The following is a 19453-nucleotide window of genomic DNA, read 5'->3' on the forward strand; positions in this document are numbered from 1 at the left end:
GAAGTAGGCAATGATTGGGGCAGTGTGTTCTCTTCGGTTAGTCTTTGCTTAGATGCTGCTTGGGATAGCACTGAGTGGGAAATGCAACATGGGTAAAGACAACCTTCTCCCCAGGGACTGGAGCGGCTCAGCACCACCTCCTCCAGGAGAGTGAGGGGGTGAGAGTGAGGGGGTGATAGTGAGGGGGTGATAGTGAGGGGGTGATAGTGAGGGAGTGGAGTGAGGGGGTGATAGTGAGGGGGTGATAGTGAGGGGGTGAGGGAGTGGAGTGACAGTGAGGGAGTGAGAGTGAGGGGGTGATAGTGAGGGGGTGATAGTGAGGGGGTGAGGGAGTGGAGTGACAGTGAGGGGGTGATAGTGAGGGGGTGATAGTGAGGGGGTGAGGGAGTGGAGTGACAGTGAGGGAGTGATAGTGAGGGGGTGATAGTGAGGGGGCGACAATAGCTGCAGGCCGGCAGTTTGAAGGTTCAGTAGGTTTGGATCTGCTCTCAGAGAGGGGACAGCACAGACACAATGGGCCGACTGGACTGGAAACTCCTCCCCTTTCCCGGGCGACAGAGACAACACTGCCCCCGGGGGCAGGAGAGAGTCACTGCAGCCCCGCCCCCCGGGCCCGGTGCTCTGATTGACCCTCCGGGTCAAGGCCCCGCCCCCGCACTGTTCTGATTGGTGGTGTTGACGGGCGGGCTCTGTTATTGGCCCGCTGGGGCCGAGCTCTGATTGGTCCGGCGGGACGTCAGTCAGAGCATGGGCCGGGCCGGAACGGGCGGGGCCATAAAGCTAGGGGGCGGGGCCGAAAGGCGGGGCCCGCGGGGGCCGGGGTGTCAGTCAGAGCATTGTGGGGCCGGGAAGGGACTGGCCGGGCCGGGGGCGGGGCTGCGGGCCGGGGGCGGGGCTGCGGGCCGGGGGGGGGGCGGGACCAGCGAGGCGGAGCTGCGGGACCCGGGGGGCGGGGCTTGCGGGGCGGGAGCAGCGGGGCCCGGGGGCGGGCCTTTCGGGGCGGGGGGGCGGGGCTTGCGGGGGCGGGACCCGGGGGCGGGGCTGCGGGGCGGGGGCGTGTCCACTCCAGGCCGGTCCGTGTCGGTGCGGCGGGCGGGGCTGCGGGCCGGGGGCGGGGCTGCGGGCCGGGGGGGGCGGGGCTGCGGGACCCGGGGGGCGGGGCTTGCGGGGCGGGACCCGGGGGCGGGGCTGCGGGACCCGGGGGGCGGGGCTTGCGGGGCGGGACCCGGGGGCGGGACCAGGGGCGGGGGCGTGTCGACTCCAGGCCGGTCCGTGTCGGTGCGGCGGGCGGGGCGCGGAATGAGCTCCTTCCAGGGGCGGATGCGGGAATATCCCGGCGCCTCCATCGACAGGTTTGACCGGGAGAACCTGCGGGCCCGGGCGCTCTTCCTGTCTCACTGCCACAAAGGTGGGAACCAGCTGCCCGGAAACAGCGGCCCCGGACCCACCCCCCCCCCCCCTCCCGGACCCCCCCCCCCCCCCCCTCTCCCGGACCCCCCCTCTCCCGGACCCCCCCCCCCCCTCCCGGACCCCCCTCCCGGACCCCTCTCCCGGACCCCCCCCCCTCTCCCGGACCCCCCCCCCCCTCCTCCCGGACCCCCCCCCCCCTCCTCCCGGACCCCCCCCCCCCTCCCGGACCCCCCACCTCTCCCGACCCCCCTCCCCCGGACCCCTCTCCCCCGGACCCCCCTCCCCCCCCTCCCGGACCCCCCCCCCCCTCCCGGTCCCCCCCCCCTCTCCCGGACCCCCCCCCCCCCTCCCGGACCCCCCCCTCCCCTCCCGGACCCCCCCCCCCCTACCCTCCCGGACCCCCCCCCTACCCTCCCGGACCCCTCCTCCCTGAGAACTCTCTCGGTCTCCTCCGGTTTGTGGGTACCCACGACTTAATATCAACTTTATTTTCCATTAGCAGCAGCAGCAATGTCTGGGATCAATTACTGAGGTTGGGGCTGAGTTGAGCATTACAACAATTTCAGCATTAAAGTTGTGTGTTCTATTTTGTTAGCACACAACATCAATCGCGAAATATCCAATTTCAATCGAATTCCTGCATCACAGACTTTCTCCGCTGCAAAGCCTATGTTACAGGTACTGAATGACCAGTGTCTAGAACATGGTCTGATCGTAACAAACACCCTTTTTGTCCTGGCTTCAATTCCGGCCTCGGGTCACTGTCTGTGCGGAGTCTGCACGTTTCCCCCGGGTGCTCCGGTTTCCTCCCACAGTCCAAAGATGTGCAGGTTAGGTGGACTGGCTGTGCTAAATTGCCCCTCGTGTCCCTTGGTTAGGCGCAGGTACGGGGATAGAGGGGAGGACTGGGCCTAGGGAGGGTGCTCTTTCAGAGAGGAACGGTGCAGATTCGATGGGCGCAACGGCCTCCTTCGGCACTCTAATCTATGTTCGCACCACCCGTGCTACGACAGGAGCTGTCAACTGCTCGACCGACCAAATTGGGGCTAAAAGCTGCAGCAGGAACAGCAATGTCGCTGGACGGGAGGACTTTGTGAGGAAAGACCTACTCAGACAGTGCCTCACAAGCAACCTGGTGATGCTCAGCGAACAGGGACCACAGAATGTCCACGGTGTCTGGACTTCTCTTCAACCTGCCATAATCAGCACCTCCAAGGATATACCATTTCTCCAGCAGGAAATATCTAAGACTGGTTTGACAAGAATGAATAGGAGATCCAGGAGTTACTGAATCACAAGCACAAGGCCTTCCAGAACTGGTAGCACCACCGAAGTTCGGGGGACTGAAAAGCAGAGGTCTACAGACAGATGAAGGCAGAGGTCCAACAATGAATCTGTGACCTAAAGAATAGATGGTGGGTGGAAAGAGCATAGCAAATACAGCTACCCACCAGCAGCCACGACATGTGGATTCTTCAACTCAATCAGGGCCATTAAACCCCCAAGGACCTATCCTACTGAGAGTGCAGCATAGAATGGGGCTTCTCAATGTCAGAGAGGCAGTGAGTGTTGATTGGAAGGAGCATTTTGAGGATCTCGAAAAGAGTGTCCTCAACCATGTTCCCCAACATGCTGCCTAACTCCACCTCAGCACAATCCTAGCCGACATGAGGTTGAAAAGGCCATTTGCGCTGAGGACCCAGGTTCGATCCCGGCCCCGGGTCGCTGTTAGCAGTTCACCAGCCAGGGAAAATAATCTTTCACTGTCAATCCACTGAAAATTACATCTCCCTCTCTGACACTTCGCCAACTGAAGCAATAAGACAACCGCTTACAGTAAACACCTAAATCAGGGGGCGGCACGGTGGCGCAGTGGGTTAGCACTGCTGCCTCAGGCGCTGAGGACCCGGGTTCGATCCCGGCCCCGGGTCACTGTCCGTGTGGAGTTTGCACATTCTCCCCGTGTCTTCGTGGGTTTCACCCCCACAGCACAAAGATGTGCAGAGTAGGTAGATTGCCGGCTAACTTGCCCATTAATTGGGGAAAAAATGAATTGGTTACTCTAAATTTATTTCACAAAAACAAATGTTTATAGTTTCGTGTTGTGTTCCAAAAAACATTTCCAGCCTTTCTAACAAATCTATTAATTGTTTCTTATTCTTTCATCACCTCACAATTAAAACTTAACAAATCTGTCTCATTTGCTTAGTTTTTATTAAAATAGCTTCCATCAATTTTACCAGAAAATGCTTAAGAACATACTAATCAAACTGCAAAATGATCGTCACATTTAAATGAGTGATTTTTGAAACTACTAACGCCAGCTTTGGGAGTCTGGAGGTGAGTCGCTACCTGAATGAAATGCTAGTGCGACTGACTCTTTAACAAATCACTTACAGAAACATTCATTCTGTTGCAACACCGATGAATTGCAACCTGGAGGAAACATTTTAGAGGTCATCATTTTCAAAATATCTGTGATGAGTGGAACAGGGGGAACAATAAAGATAATTTACAAATTTCTTTTACCACAAAGGACTCCATTTTGACAGTAACTTCATTGCAGTGTTAATGTAAACCTACTTGTGACAATAATAAAGATTATTCTTATAATGTCCTCAAGCTTTCAGTTTGTCGAAGGGATTGCTGAATGGTTGGATTTGCAACTATTTTTCAGATCACATGAAAGGATTAAGAGCTCCCGCCTTGAAAAGACGACTGGAATGCAGGTACTGCTCCCCCTTTGATTTTCCTAGAGATCTTTTCAGGAATTTCTATCCCCCCCCCTTATGTTTTGATCGATTATATATCTTGTGTATTTCAGTTATGCCTCCCTCTGAAGAATTGTATTGTTTGTATTTAATTGTATTTACAGAGTTGAACAATCCACATGTTCCAGTGCTAGATCCTGCAGTAACATGTTCCACCTTGCCTCAAATATAACACAGTGTTTCACTCACTCATCTCCCACACACTCGCGTAAAGAGAAGATAAAGATAATATACTGTTACAGCTTGTAAATATCTTGCCCTCTTTTGGCCTGTAGTTTCTTGGATGAAGTTGCTGCTTTAGTTGAAGTGAAGGGTTGGTAAAGCAAAGGTTAGCAATGTTGGTTCAGAGCACCAGGGTCCCAGGTGCGATTCTCCGGACAAATTTCTAAGTGTGCTAGCGAGCAGGAATTGCTGCGAGTTTCCCGGAGCTCGGCCCAGCAAGGTCGGTAATGCTATTCAACGCTAATTGGTCCACTTAACGAGGCCTCCCAGGCTTCTCGCCCCAAATGAAGGCTCGTCAGCTGATGCGCAGGGATCGTGCTCGCCAGCTCCCCGCTAACAGGGTCGAGCATTACTTAAGCTGCACTTGCTCAGCCCACCCCGCCAGCTCACAACAATGGCGCCCAGGAGACCGTCCCCAAGATTCTGGGACACTGATCCTAGATGTGGTGGAGGCCAGGGGGGATGTCCTGTTCCTCTGAGGGTCCCAGAGGGTGAGCCACAAGGCAGCCAGTGCTGCCTGGGATGGGGTGGCGGCAGCAATCAGTTCACGGAGTGTGACCAGGAAGACTGGTCTGCAGCGCTGAAAGAAGCTCAAAGACGTACACCGGGCAGCATGAGTGAGTTGACACCAACCCCCCAGGTGACCCCCAACCCTCCTTCCACTCCCCTCCCCCTTCAACCCTTCCTCCACCCGAACTTTGAACCACGCATGTGGCTAACGATGCCCCCTCTGCCCCCTCAGGAAAAGCTCTCCCACAGTCGGCGGGAGAGGGCCCAGACTGGCGGTGGGGTGCCGGACTTGAGAATCCTCAGCTCCTTCGAGGAGCGGGCTGTGGAGGTGACCGGTGTGGCCGAGGTGATGGATGTAAGCAAGCACTCAGCAGACAGACAGGGGTCAGCCTATGGCATAGATTGAGCACCAGCGCCCAGCTTCTCTGTAGGTTACCATCACCCCCCTGCCCTTGACATTGACCCGCTGACAGTGCCAACACGCTGGAGTGATGTGACACAGACCCTGGGAGGGTGGGAAATGGGAGTGGGGGGTGGGTAAGGTTACGATGACCGACCACGGCATGTCCTAGGTGAATCGGGCGAGTATGCCGTCCTCTCTGGCCCTCTGGGCTTGCCAGACCCTCACCGATGCCGCCTGTCCACCACCCTCACCTGGGACGGCAAGTCCAGGGCCCCCGGACTCTTTGCCTGTGAGCAAAGAAGGCTACTCACCATCTCGGCTCCCCACATGATGTTTATTATTGTCACAAGTAGGCTTACATGACCTCTGCAATGAATTTACTGTGAAAAGCCCCTAGTCGCCACATTCCGGCACATGTTCAGGTACACTGAGGGAGAAATTACCTAAAAGCACGTCTTTCGGGACTTGTGGGAGGAAAACCGGAGCACCCGGAGGAAACCCGCGCAGACACGGGGAGAACGTGCAGACTCCGCAGTCAGTGTCCCAAGCCGGGAATCGAACCTGGGACCCTGGTGCTGTGAACCACAGTGCTAACCACTGTGCTACCATGTGACCCACAGAAGACCTTCCGCCAGGTTCACATTTTCAAAAGGAGTATGAATCGGTGCCAGCGTGACCACTTGCTGGGGAGGCCATTGGATCATGGGTGGCTCTCGTTAATTGTATGGAAATGGGGCTTAAGTGGTGATAATTGGTTTCTCGCCACGTAACGAGGCTGGAAGATCGCGCCCTCTGTCTCCAGGCAACCTCTTGCTGGTTTTAAAAGCAAAAATGATTTCCTCAAGTTCAAAGCTCTGTATTGATTCCAATCATTCAGTGTTTTAGTTTGACACTTTGAGATTCACTCCGCCTAGTTTGGATGGTGGAAGCCATCATAATACAATGGAAATAAAAGCAAATTACTGCGGATGCTGGAATCTGAAACAAAAACAGAAAATAATGGACAATCTCAGCAGGTCTGACAGCAGCTGTGGAGCGAGAAAGGAGCTAACGTTTCCAGTCTGGATTACTTTGACAAAGAGTCAGCTATTTACCATCTATATTAATAACTTGGATGAAGAGACAGAGTACATAAGAACTAGGAACAGGAGCAGGCCATCTGGCCCCTCGAGTCTGCTCCGCCATTCAATGAGATCATGGCTGATCTTTGTGGACTCAGCTCCACTCTCCGGCCCGTACACCATATCCCCGAATCCCTTTATTCTTTAGGAAGGTATCTATCTTTTTCTTAAAAACGTTTAAATAAGGAGCCTCAACTGCTTCATTGGGCAAGGAATTCCAAAGATTCACAACCCTTTGGGTGAAGAAGTTCCTCCTAAACTCAGTCCTAAATCTACTTCCCCTTATTTTGAGGCTATGCCCCATAGTTCTGCTTTCCCCGACCAGTGGAAACAACCTGCCCGCATCTATCCTATCTATTCCCTTCATAATTTTATATGTTTCAATAAGATCCCCCCGCATCCTTCTAAACTCCAATGAGTACAGTCCCAGTCTACTCAACCTCTCGTCATAATCTAATCCCCTCAACTCTGGGATCAACCTAGTGAATCTCCTCTGCACTCCCTCCAGTGCCAATATGTCCTTTCTCAGGTAAGGAGACCAAAACTGCACACAATACTCCAGATGTGGCCTCACCAACACCTTATACAATTGCAGCATAACCTCACTAGTCTTAAACTCCATCCCTCTAGCAATGAAAGACAAAACTCGATTAGCCTTCTTAATCACCTGTTGCACCTGCACACCAACGTTTTGCGACTCGTGCACCAGCACACCCAGGTCCCTCTGCACAGCAGCATGTTTTAACATCTTACCGTTTAAATAATAATCCATTCTGCTGTTATTCCTCCCAAAATGGATAGCCTCACACTTGGCAACATTGAATTCCATCTGCCAGACCCTAGCCCATTCACCTAACCTATCCAAATCCTTCTGCAGACTTCCGATATCCTCTGCACTTTTTGCTTTACCACTCATCTTAGTGTCGTCTGCAAACTTTGACACATTGCACTTGGTCCCCAACTCCAAATCATCTATGTAAATTGTGAACAACTGCGGGCCCAACACTGATCCTTGAGGGACCCCACTAGTTAACAGGTTGCCAACCAGAGAAACACCCATTTATCCCCACTCTCTGCTTTCTGTTAGTTAACCAATCCTCTACCCATGCTACCACTTTACCCTCAATGCCATGCATCTTTAGTTTATGCAGCAACCTTTTGTGTGGCACCTTGTCAAAAGCTTCCTGGAAATCCAGATATACCACATCCATTGGCTCCCCGTTATCTACTGCACTGGTAATGTCCTCAAAAAATTCTACCAAATTAATCAGACTCGACCTACCCTTTATGAACCCATGCTGCGTCTGCCCAATGGGACAATTTCCCTCCAGGTGCCCCGCTATTTCCTCCTTAATGATAGATTCTAGCATTTTCCCTACAACCGAAGTTAAGCTTACCGGCCTATAATTACCCGCTTTCAGCCGACCTCCTTTTTTAAACAGTGGTGTCACGTTTGCTACTTTCCAATCCTCTGGGACCACCCCAGAGTCTAGTGAATTTTGATAAATTATCACTAGTGCGTTTACAATTTCCCTAGCCATCTCTTTTAACACTCTGGGATGCATCCCATCAGGGCCAGGAGACCTGTCTACCTTTAGCCCCATTAGCTTGCCCAATACTGCCTCCTTCGTGATTACAATCATCTCAAGGTCCTCACCTATCATATCTTTATTTCCATCAGTCACTGGCATGTTATTTGTGTCTTCCACTGTGAAGACTGACCCAAAAAACCTGTTCAGCTCCTCAGCCATTTCCCCGTCTCCTATTATTAAATCTCCCTTCTCATCTTCCAAAGGACCAATATTTACCTTAGCCACTCTTTTTTGTCTTATATATTTGTAGAAGCTTTTACTATCTGCTTTTATGTTCTGAGCCAGTTTACTTTCATAGTCTACCTTACTCTTCTTTATGGCTTTTTTAGTAGCTTTCTGTTGTCCCCTAAAGACTTCCCAGTCCTCTAGTCTCCCACTAATTTTTGCCACTTTGTATGTTTTTTCCTTCAATTTGATACTCTCCCTCACCTCCTTAGATATCCACAGTCGATTTTTCCCCTTTCTACCGTCTTTCTTTTTTGTCGGTATGAACCTTTTCTGAACACTGTGAAAGATCGCTCGGAAGGTTCTCCACTGTTCCTCAACTGCTTCAAAGTCTTCGCTCCCAGTCTACCTTAGCTAGTTCTTCTCTCATCCCACTGTAATCGCCTTTGTTTAAGCACAAAACACAAGTGTTTGATTTTACCTTGTCATCCTCCAACTGTATTTTAAATTCCACCATATTGTGGTCGCTCCTAATCAATCCTGCCTCATTACACAGGACCAGATCTAGGACCGCTTGTTCCCTTGTAGGTTCCATTACATACTGTTCCAGGAAATTATCCCGGACACATTCTATAAACTCCTCCTCAAGGCTGCCTTTACCAACCTGGTTAAACCAATCGACATGTAGATTAAAATCTCCCATGATAACCGCTGTACCATTTCTACATGCATCCGTTATTTCTTTGCTTATTGCCTGCCCTACCATCCTGTTACTATTTGGTAATATATCTTTTCCTGATGGTACCAAACTAGGTGGAATGGAAAGCAGTGGGGAAGACACACGGAGACGGCCGAGATATAGACAGGTTAGGTGAGCGAGCAGCAAGATTATAATGTAGGGAAATGTGAAGTTATTCACGTTGGTCATAAAAAATATTCTGCATTTATTATTCTTATAAGATGAGAAGCTTAAGTGTTGATGTTCAAAGAAACTTGTGTGCGCTGCTACAAGGGACATGAAGTTGGTGTGTTGGTGCAACAATTAGGTAGTCAAATGGGGCGGTGAACTTTATTACCAGGGGATTGGAGTACAAGAATAAAGCGGTTTTGCTACAATTGTGCATGGTTTTGGTGAGACCACATCTGGAATACTGTGCGCAGTTTTGGTCTACACGTTGAAGAAAGGATATGCTCAAGTTGGGGGACGGTACAGCGAAGGTTTTACTAGATTGTTCCCAGGGATGAGGGTATTCTATGATGAGAGGCTGAGTAAATTGGTTTATAGTTTCCGGAATTTAAAAGAATGAGGGGCGATCTCATTTAAACCTACCAGGTTCTGAAGACATTTGATAGGATGGACACTGAGGAATTGTTTCCATGCGTCGGCAAATCTAAAACACGGGCACGGTTTCAGGAGGAGGCCGATCATTTAGGACTGAGATGAGAAATTTCTTCACTCAAAGGGTTGTGAATCTTTGGAATTCTTTACATTGTTGCGTATATTTAAGGTTGGGGCAGACAGATGTTTGGTGTCTCAGGTAATTGAGGGATATGGGAAAGGGCGGGCAGTGGTTCGCCCTGCTGCCTCATGGCGCCGAGGTCCCAGGTTCGATCCTAGCCCCGTGTGGAGTTTGCACATTCTCCCCGTGTCTGTGTGGGTCTCACCCCCGCAATCCCAAAGATGAGCAGGCTAGGTGGATTGGCCACGCTAAATTGCCTATTATATGGATAGAAAAAGAATTGGGTACTCTAAACTTCATTTTTTTAAAATTGAGGGATGTGGGGGAGTGGGCAAGAAAATGGAGATGAAACCCAAAATCAGCTCTGATCATATTGAGTGGCGGAGGCGGCTCGAAGAGCTCTCTTCAAATGTGAGGGAGGTACAATCAAAATCAGGAAATGCTCGGCTGTGAAATTTCTTTTGAATTAGATAGTAGTTCTAGTCCGTAGAGCAAAGTGCTCACGTGTGTCATTGAACTGTTGTGTTGAATTATTAACTGGCATTTTGCAGGTGCAGTGCTGGACTATTAATAGTCCGTGTGGTGTTTATGTTGGTTTTCAGAGCAGACTGAACTAACCGTTCCTAATGACCTTTCCGCAATCAACTGTGAATAACAAAATGAAGATTCACCGCTGTTGATAATCCCTCTGCTAAAATGTAATTATAGTCGCTCTCCCTTAGGCTCTGTGAATAGCTGAGTGCTGCAGATTGGGATTCATCCCTTATTGAATCACCTGTCAGATTGGATGAGAGAGGTGGGAGTGCGATTGAATGCTGTACCCATGGATTTGAAAGCGGAACGCTGGCCAGCGTTCCCTAGGCTATCCAGCCCGTTCCAGCGGACAGTGAACCTTGGTGATTATTGGGGAAGGACTCATTCAGGCTCTGATATGCTGTGTACCCGATATCACTGAGACAAGCCTTGTCGGTATTTGCTATTGCCCTGTTTTATAATGCTGAACTATTATTTTTCTTCTTTACAGCTTGAAGCTGAAGCTTTATTGTTCCCCAGTCACAAAGGAGATTCTGCTAACAAGTAACAAATATAAATTCTGGGAGAATTATATTGTAAGTTCCTCATGTTTAAATTGTTTGTGTCTCCTGCTGAAGGTGCTGACTTAGGAGTATTGATCCCACTTAACAAACACATGTTCTTTGTATGATGTTAGACTGTAGTAGGCTATTTGATTGAAGTGTCCATCATCGTTAAGCCTGCTTCTGTCCTCGCAGCAGACACATGTCCAGGAAGAAACATTGGCCAGGGGTCATCGGAGAGAATTCTGGCTGTTTCTCCAAAACTTTCCTCCCTAACCTGAGATGTTCAGGCTGGTTGTTGTGCCCCGTAGTACATTTCAGCTGATACTGGCTTGGCACCGACCTCCTAGTCAGGAGGAACCATGCTGAACGGGGTGATGGAATTCTCCCAAGACTCCACTGGCGGGATGCGTAACTTGCAGCGAGATCTTCTGATGCTGTGTCATAGCAGATCGGGAATCCCGTGGGAGGCTAGGTCAAACTCATTTGCATCTCACTGATGGGATGGTATCTTCAACCCCCCCCCCCCACACCTGATTCTCTGCACCGCCAGCGGAAAAACAGTCCAGTTCGGAATACATCTGGACCAACGTGGTGTGCAAAAGTCAGGATTTACCTGAATGGGGCCTGGGGCTGCCTCCGGAATTCAGGATGGAAACCGCCAGTGCCCTGGATCTGGAACACCACAGCAGTGGGAGGGGGGTGCAGCTATCGTGTGGATCTTTCAGCTTCACTGCCTTTGAGGAGGTCCATCTTCTTAAATTTGATGGGTCAGTGATATCGGGCGCCTTTGAAATATGACACCTGGGTATGACGCGGGACACACTCCTTGAGGCACACCCCACCATGGCAGATGGCACAAAATCCCCGGATGCATAATTAATTGTGCCGAGGACGGAAGTTATGGCATGGTTTCCCAGCACCCTCTGCAGCGGCAAACACTCCCCGTCCCCACCTCGCCACGTGACTTTGACCTTCGAAGGAAGAATTGTGCGCTGGGTATCTCTTGTGCACTTGTCGAGAATGTCCCGTAAATATATCTCCAACCGCCGTGAGTGATATTTGAGCAATAGAAGTGACTAATCGGTTTTCTTCTCGCACTGAAGTGAGCAGACACTTTGTGCTGCTAAATAATATGCCCAATGCGGCAAAAGAAATTCCCTTTTGTGATTATCATGCTTCCCATTCCCTCTCTTCTCTCGCCTCAATCTGAGAGATTCCCAATTGGCGCTGAGTGAGGGTCAACGTTGTGCTTCGGGTACATGTCCGTTCCAAGCGGAGTAAATGAGTGCCCATGGTTATTTTGCATTGCGTTCTTGTAGGTCTAAGGCAGAGAAAGAAAGGAGCTTTTCATTCTGTTCTTGTGGGCTGTATTTGAACCTCGATCTCTTGAGGTGTAGAAGGGGAGCGTGGCGCCTTTAACATTTGCATTGAGTGGCCCTGGAGTTTGGCGTATATTTAATATCGGGTAACCACTCATTTTAAAGAATAGCAGACACGTTTGTTTTTTATTGAGGTAGGATTCAGTTTGTGTTATTTCAGGAAAATAAGTACAGTCAATGTTTGTTTTGTACAGATTGCTATTGAAGTTGAAACTCCAACGCAGATTTCCTTGGTCGATGAGGCAACTGGTGAGGTAGATGCACAAGTTCTCTCTCTAACTCTGTTAAAAGGAAGACTGGAAATGATGCTGCTAGTTGTGAATATGGGCCAAATGTGATTTTTAAAATGTTTATATGGAAAATATACATTTTAAGACATTGAAAAGTTAAAAATGTAACATTTGACTCCCCCCACAAAGTCTAGTTATGAAAACTTTGTGAAGAAAATCTCCATTTTGTTCTAAATTTGGTAATCCCTCCCTGTGCAAAATTCTCTGTCTGAAAGGATAAGTTGCACATCTGATTCTTTTCGTCAATTGAGATTGAGAGAGATCGTGCGAAAATAAGGTTTTCTTTCTGTTTGCTATGGATGGAAAGGATCTGGCTTCTGCTCAGTGTCTTTGAACTCGCCACATAAGGAATCAGAAACCACAGCCTGGCACATTTGGTGCCTGAGCAAAACAGCATTTAGATTTTGACCTGTATTCCGGTGTATAGAATCGTAGAATCCCTACATTGCAGAAGGAGGCCATTCAGCCCATTAAGTCTGCATCTACCCTCTGAAAGAGCAGCCCACCTCGGCACAGTTTCCTACCCTTACCCCGCAACTCCATAACCCCACCTAATCTGTACATCTTTGGACTATAGAAGGAAACCGGATCACCGGGAGGAAACCCGTGCAAACTCCACACAGTGAGGCAGTAGTGCTAACCACTGTGCCACCATGCTGCCCATATATTCAGTTTTTCATGACAATGTTTCCCCACTGGGCCCCCACTTTCTCCTGAAGGTGCTCACTCTCCCGCTTGAGTGTGGGTACGTGACCATTAGTTATGCATCGCCAAATAGCATTTTGTCATTGATGTTATTGGCGTAGTATTCCACCGTGCAGAGATTATGATGGGAATTTCCCCCTCCCACACCCCACCCCCCCAAAACACAATTATTGGATTCTCCCTCCCTTCTCTCTCCCCACGCCCCCCCGCATTATCGGTGGGTGGGTAAGCCAGTGAGTGTGGAGAAACTAACGGGAGTTCCCAACATGCAGGATCTCGCATTGACATTGTCCCGGCCTATGATGTAATGGGGCTCCCACTATGAAAGATTGGGAATCCCATTACCATCCAATTCTGGGCTACCTATCTGTGTTATCCTCCCACGTTAGGACCTTCCCCCCAATCGCGGCGAGGATTACAACACGTCTGGACAAAGGGGAATCTGGTGATCGGTCCTCGCCAACAGGCACAGGGGTATGTCCAACTCCCGGGGAGGGGTCATGCCCCTGTACTGCCCGCTGGCGGGGAATGGGGGGGGGGGGGGTAATATTGCTAGTGTGTGGGGGGGGCTTGCTGTCTTCGTGGGTGGAATCCTTTTTTTTCTAAATCTGGCGATCTGTCACGAGCCGAGGTTTTTGGCAGGGTGAGCTCATTCAGAGCCTGCCCCACCAGCATGATGCTGTGGTGAATGGAACTACTGTTAATTCACCAGTGCACTGTGATATCATGTTACTGCTGTATCGTGTTACGTTATGTGTTTAACCCTGTGGGCTCCACCTATGGGCCATTGTATGGCTTCATCCACTGGGGGATATGTCGGGGCATGTACGAGCTCGCCCATGGCTCCACCCCTTACAGGAAGTATAAAGGCAGCTGACCTGCAGGGCCGCATTCATTGTTGTACCGGTCACAGGCAGGCTCAGTTGTAAGCTGATTTAAAAGTTTACTTCTCAACGTGTCTCTCAGTGAATTGATGGTCGCATCAGAAGCCCCTTCAGTTTTTTTTCCCGAAGTGCTTGAAAGTTTGACGGGAAATGCCGGCATGGCAGCTATCGAGCTGCCCTCCGCTTTTCCTGCCCAAGACAACACTTTGGGGAAAAATGTTTATAAAATTCTGCCTGTAATGATGCACTTTCACGGAAGCACAAGAGGATTTATTGGTAGGAAATGTAAAGCAGCCCCAAGCTCAAAAGTCCCTACGTGTTCCCTGGCTAAGAGGACTCCCTCACCATGGGGTGATTCCACACTTGGGTCCCGATTGGTCACAGAGACCCTTGTCTGCTAAATTGCCCTTAATGGTACAGTCACCACGCTGCCCTATAACTAACCCTGACCCTAAACCTGACTAACATCGGTGATCCTGGGACAGTGCCTTTCACAAGTGGGTCACTGGATAATACTGTACTGATCAACAGAAGTTTGGGATGTTATTTGTCTTCTCGCCCCTTCTGTCTCTATTCCCAACCCAGAGCCCAATCGCTTTTCCATGTAGCTGTGTCAAAGCGCTCTAATTCCATGTGGCTCATATGTGAGTAATATTGTAACGGTTAAGCTTTTAAGTCTTCCAGGGCCCAAAGTGTTAGCTAGAATATTTTGCTTTAAATTGTTTTCAATAACTTATCTTGAATGGAAATCTTAACCATGACATAAGGTGATTATAGCGGTGGCAGATGCAACCTTTCCTGCACCCCCTTCCTTCTATGCAAAAACAGCCATTGTGTGTATTTCTGTAAGAAGTGGCTTTATTCTTTTAGAGCAAACAAAAGTGGTGCAGCTGTGCGCTGTAACTGAAATTGTGCTAAACTGTTAACAATGTACATTCAGCAGAAACCAAGTGTTTGAAGACACCTGTTGTAGATGTTATATTTCCTAGTTACGTGGAATCCTTGCTTCAGTTCCCGGCTTGGGCCACTGTCTGTGCGGAGTCTGCACGTTCTCCCCGTGACTGCGTGGGTTTCCTCCGGCTGCTCCGGTTTCCTCCCACAGTCCAAAGATGTGCGAGTCAGGTGGATTGGCCGTGATAAACTGTCCCTTAGTGTCCAGGGGTGTGCAGGTTAGGTGGGGTTACGGGGATAGGGTGGGGTGGGCCTAGGTGCTGTTGCAGAGGGATGGTGCGGACTCGATGGGCCGAATGGCCTGCTTCTGCACTCTAGGGGTTCTATGGACCTTCAGTTCTCTGCCCAATGATAGATCTGACCCACGGTAGCAATCTCTGCCGTATGTCGGGCAGGAAGGCAGGTTCCAGATCCACCCTGACCCAAATGGGCATTGGATCCATGGTGTTAGCACCATCCGATCCACGCCAGCCGTAAACCTTATCACAGAAACCTATTAGCTAATTCACAACTTAAACACATTAATTAGGTAATCTTTATTATTGTCACAAGTAGGCTTACATTAACACTGCAATGAAGTTACTGTGAAAATCCCCTCGACGCCACACTCCGGCGCCTGTTCGAGTACACAGAGTGAGAATTCAGAATGTCCAATTCACCTAACAGCGCGTCTCTCGGGACTTGTGGGAGGAAACCGGAGCACCCGGAGGAAACCCACGCAGACACGGGGAAAAGGTGCAGACTCCGCACAGACAGTGACCCAAGCCTGGAATCGAACCTGGCGCTGCAAAGCAACAGTGCTAGCCACTGTGTTACCGTGCCGTCCACATGTTTGCTCACGGTGTGTTTCTATATAATACCATGTCTTTTTTTCTTTAAAAATAGAAAGAAGATGTGCTAGTTACCCTTCTACCTGCCGGACATTGCCCTGGATCAGTTATGTATGTTTTCCTATCTAGTGGTTTAAGTTAGCACATGCTGCAGGGAGTGCATATGTTCGAAAATAATTATTTTTATAAAGTTATGTGAATAGTGTTAGGGATTAAAAACTGGAAGTCCATAGCAGCCAGCTATCTGAAAATGAAAAATGGTGACTGTTCAGAAAGAGCCTTTCCTAAAGGAAAGAGTGGAGGACTTGTGTCGGAATCGATAGCTTGGATGTCAAAGGTTTGATGGGTCAAATTTGCCCCTTCCAAACTGAGCTATCTATGATTCCAAAGCATGTGCTGGGGCAATAGCTGATGCTACCAGCAAAGTAAATTAGATCAACTTTTGTGAAATGCTAATAGTAGGAATAATTAATAGTAATAGCTGATAGTTAATAGCTAATTAATAGTTAATAATAATAGTTAATAGTTAATGGTTAATAATTAATAGCTAATTAATAGCTAATAGTTAATAGGAACAGCTAATAGTAGGAACACATTACTCTCCATTGAGCATGGGTAGAGACTTTGCGAAAGTCAGATCTTTGTGACCTTCCAGTGTGCTGTTTAAAATGATTTGCTTGGCCGGGTTTTGAGAGAATGTGTGCATTTGTTGTGTCCTTCTGACCTGCTGCTGCACACGCGTTTGTGTCCCTGACAGGTGGGCTGCTCCGTGTTTGAATGCTGAATTCACTCTTGCATGTCGAGATTGTGACTACATGCATCTCACGTCCTTCCCCTGTGCTATTCAGTCCAGAGCGTTGAAAACAAGCTGATTTTATAAGACTGTTAATAATGTAACCTCTCGTCGGATTCTGCGCGGTGCTCCTCTGAAACAAAATGTTTTACTTCAACTTTATATTCCTGGTATTTACAGCTTGCTTTTCTCAACTGTGTTTAAACTTTAAAAGTTTAACTAATGAGATGAGTTGAAACTGTCCTCCCTTCCCTGCCCTTTTCCAGGTTCTTATTTGAAGGTAGTGATGGTACTGTGCTGTACACTGGAGATTTCAGACTAGCCAAAGGCGAAGCTGCTCGCATGGAACTGTTACACTCGGGTGACAGGTACGATCTATTACCCCATTGACAAATCAAACTGTGACATCTTCAGGAGACCATGAGTTAAAAAGAAAATCACCAGGAGAAACAGTGCGACTGAGATCAGTATCTCAGCATTGAAACTTGTGGGCCCCCTGTTAGGGCTGGCCTGCTGCAGTTTTGCCTGAACCCATCGAGAGCTTGATCTAACTTTTTAAATCAAAAGACGGTTTTATTTTAAGGGCATGTTTGCAAAGTATTTTTTCAGTGATTCTTAGTTAACTATCACCAGCAGTAGCTGCCTTAACATGAGATTTTGTTCATTAAATTTTTCACCAATAAGAGATTTTATTGACAATGTTAGCAACACTTAATGTTGTAAAAGTACGAATGACAGAATATTGAAGAAAACAACAGCTTAGTGATGAAGTTTCTCATTTTAATTGTTTTCCTTTGTCAACTGTTGTTTACTGTGTGTTCAGTTGCCTTCACCTACTCTCTGCAAACCTTGTGCTAAACTCTTCTACCACCCACTCTTTTTTCAAAACCCGACCACTTGACCAAACGTTTGATCAGCTCTCCGAGGTTCTCCGCCTCTTGATTCAGATTTTTGGCATCATTGTCCACATCAAAGATTCAATCTCGATGCATGATGCGGATGACTGCTGGGGCAGACATCAAGTGTTGTCTTCCTGAGTTGAATGTTTGATGAGGTTGAATGTGTGGTCACCTGGACTACACACGCGTTCCTGGTGTCTAGTGTTTGCAAAGCATCATTTGCAGCTCATGGTCACAGTATTTTGCTCTTTCCTTACCCTCTGCGAATGTTGTGGGGTCTAATGGAGAATGATTTGCATAATGTATGTATGAAAATATTTCTTGAATAATTAAACGGCACTCCATTGTTCTATTGCAGGGTCAAAGACATTCAGAGTGTTTACTTAGACACAACCTTTTGTGATCCGCGATTTTACCAAATCCCGAGCAGGGTAAATATTTTAAACACTTAATATTTTTACTGGAGTATGTCAAGAATTTTGCACCATCCTAAATCTCATTACCCAATGAGATACGAGTGTACAATCTGTTATGCAAGTTTCTATAGAATCACAAAAAGAGACCATTCGGTCCATTATGCCTGCACTAGCTTATTCAGACAATAGTTTAAAGACTTGCATTTCTGTCGTGCTTTTCATGACCAGCAGGTGCCTCAATTGTTTTGCCGCCAATGGAGGACTTTTGGAAATGAAATGAAATGAAAATCGCTTATTGTCACAAGTAGGCTTCAAATGAAGTTACTGTGAAAAGCCCCTAGTCGCCACATTCCGTCGCCTGTTCGGGGAGGCTGGTACGGGAATTGAACCGTGCTGCTGGCCTGCCTTGGCCTGCTTTCAAAGTCAGCGATTTAGCCCTGTGCTAGTTGGAGGACATTTGGAAATTAGTTACTGTTGTGATATAGGAAACATGACAGCCAATATGTGGACCCGAAGATGCTCAAAATGAATGACACTAGGGCAGCACGGTGGCGCAGAGGGTTAGCACTGCTGCCTCACGGCGCCGAGGTCCCAGGTTCGATCCCGGCTCTGGGTCACTGTCAGTGTGGAGTTTGCACATTCTCCCCGTGTTTGCGTGGGTTTCGCCCCCACAACCCCAAAAATGTGCAGGCTATGTGGATTGGCCACGCTAAATTGCCCCTTAATTGGGGAAAAATGAATTGGGTACTCTAAAATTTTTTTTAAAAATGCATGACACTGACCAAATAACACGGTTTATGTTGTGGATTGAGGCCACTCCCCTGCTGCTCTTGGTAATCGTGCCCGGGGACCTTTTCAATCCACCTGAGCAGATGGTGGGGCCTCGGTTTAATGAAAGACAACACCTCCAACAGTGCAGCTCTCAGTGCTCCACTGGAGGGTCGGCTTTGATTTTACTGCTCAAGCCCTGGAGTGAATCTGAGCCCAGAACCTTGCGGTGTGGCACCAACTGAGCCGCGACTGTCCAGAACCTTGCGGTGTGGCACCAACTGAGCCGCGACTGTCCAGAACCTTGCGGTGTGGCACCAACTGAGCCGCGACTGCCCAGAACCTTGCGGTGTGGCACCAACTGAGCCGCGACTGTCCAGAACCTTGCGGTGTGGCACCAACTGAGCCGCGACTGTCATTCCAATAAATACATCTCTGGCACCGGCTTGATGGACCAAATGGCCTCCTGCCCTGGACTATTTTGTAATCTGATTTCACCGAAGTGACGAGCTGTCTAATCAAGGGGCATCCTGCAAGAGCGGAGTTCACTACCGAGATTATCAATGTTGAAACCCGTTTTAAACGGGATTCTTGCAGACAGTAGAGTGAAGATTATAGGTACTTCGACAACAAGTGAGGACCCTTAATGTCGGATGCACAATTCCGCCATTATTAGCAGCATCTTTAACATAAAATTGGCTATCTGGGGAAAGCCAGTTGTGTGGGTGGTGATCCAAGCAGCCATTGCTGTTCACATGCTTACTGATAGGTTCACTTTTTAAAAATGGAGTGCTGTCCTCACAGG

The 19453-nt window shown here is 48.9% G+C and overlaps 1 protein-coding gene across 1 annotated transcript in view; it reads left to right on the plus strand.

Moving 5' to 3' along the window:
- The first annotated feature begins 1271 nt into the window (after window positions 1-1271).
- Window positions 1272-19453, plus strand: part of dclre1c (DNA cross-link repair 1C, PSO2 homolog (S. cerevisiae)) — a 31612-nt gene continuing 13430 nt past the window's right edge. Inside the window, 7 exon segments of the mRNA XM_072470951.1 lie at window positions 1272-1408; window positions 4088-4139; window positions 10679-10763; window positions 12307-12366; window positions 15828-15883; window positions 16832-16933; window positions 17823-17895. Coding sequence (XP_072327052.1) covers window positions 1300-1408; window positions 4088-4139; window positions 10679-10763; window positions 12307-12366; window positions 15828-15883; window positions 16832-16933; window positions 17823-17895 — 537 coding nt within the window. The 5' untranslated portion in view covers window positions 1272-1299.

This window comes from Scyliorhinus torazame, chromosome 13 (assembly GCF_047496885.1).
Source record: "Scyliorhinus torazame isolate Kashiwa2021f chromosome 13, sScyTor2.1, whole genome shotgun sequence".
NCBI lineage: Eukaryota > Metazoa > Chordata > Chondrichthyes > Carcharhiniformes > Scyliorhinidae > Scyliorhinus > Scyliorhinus torazame.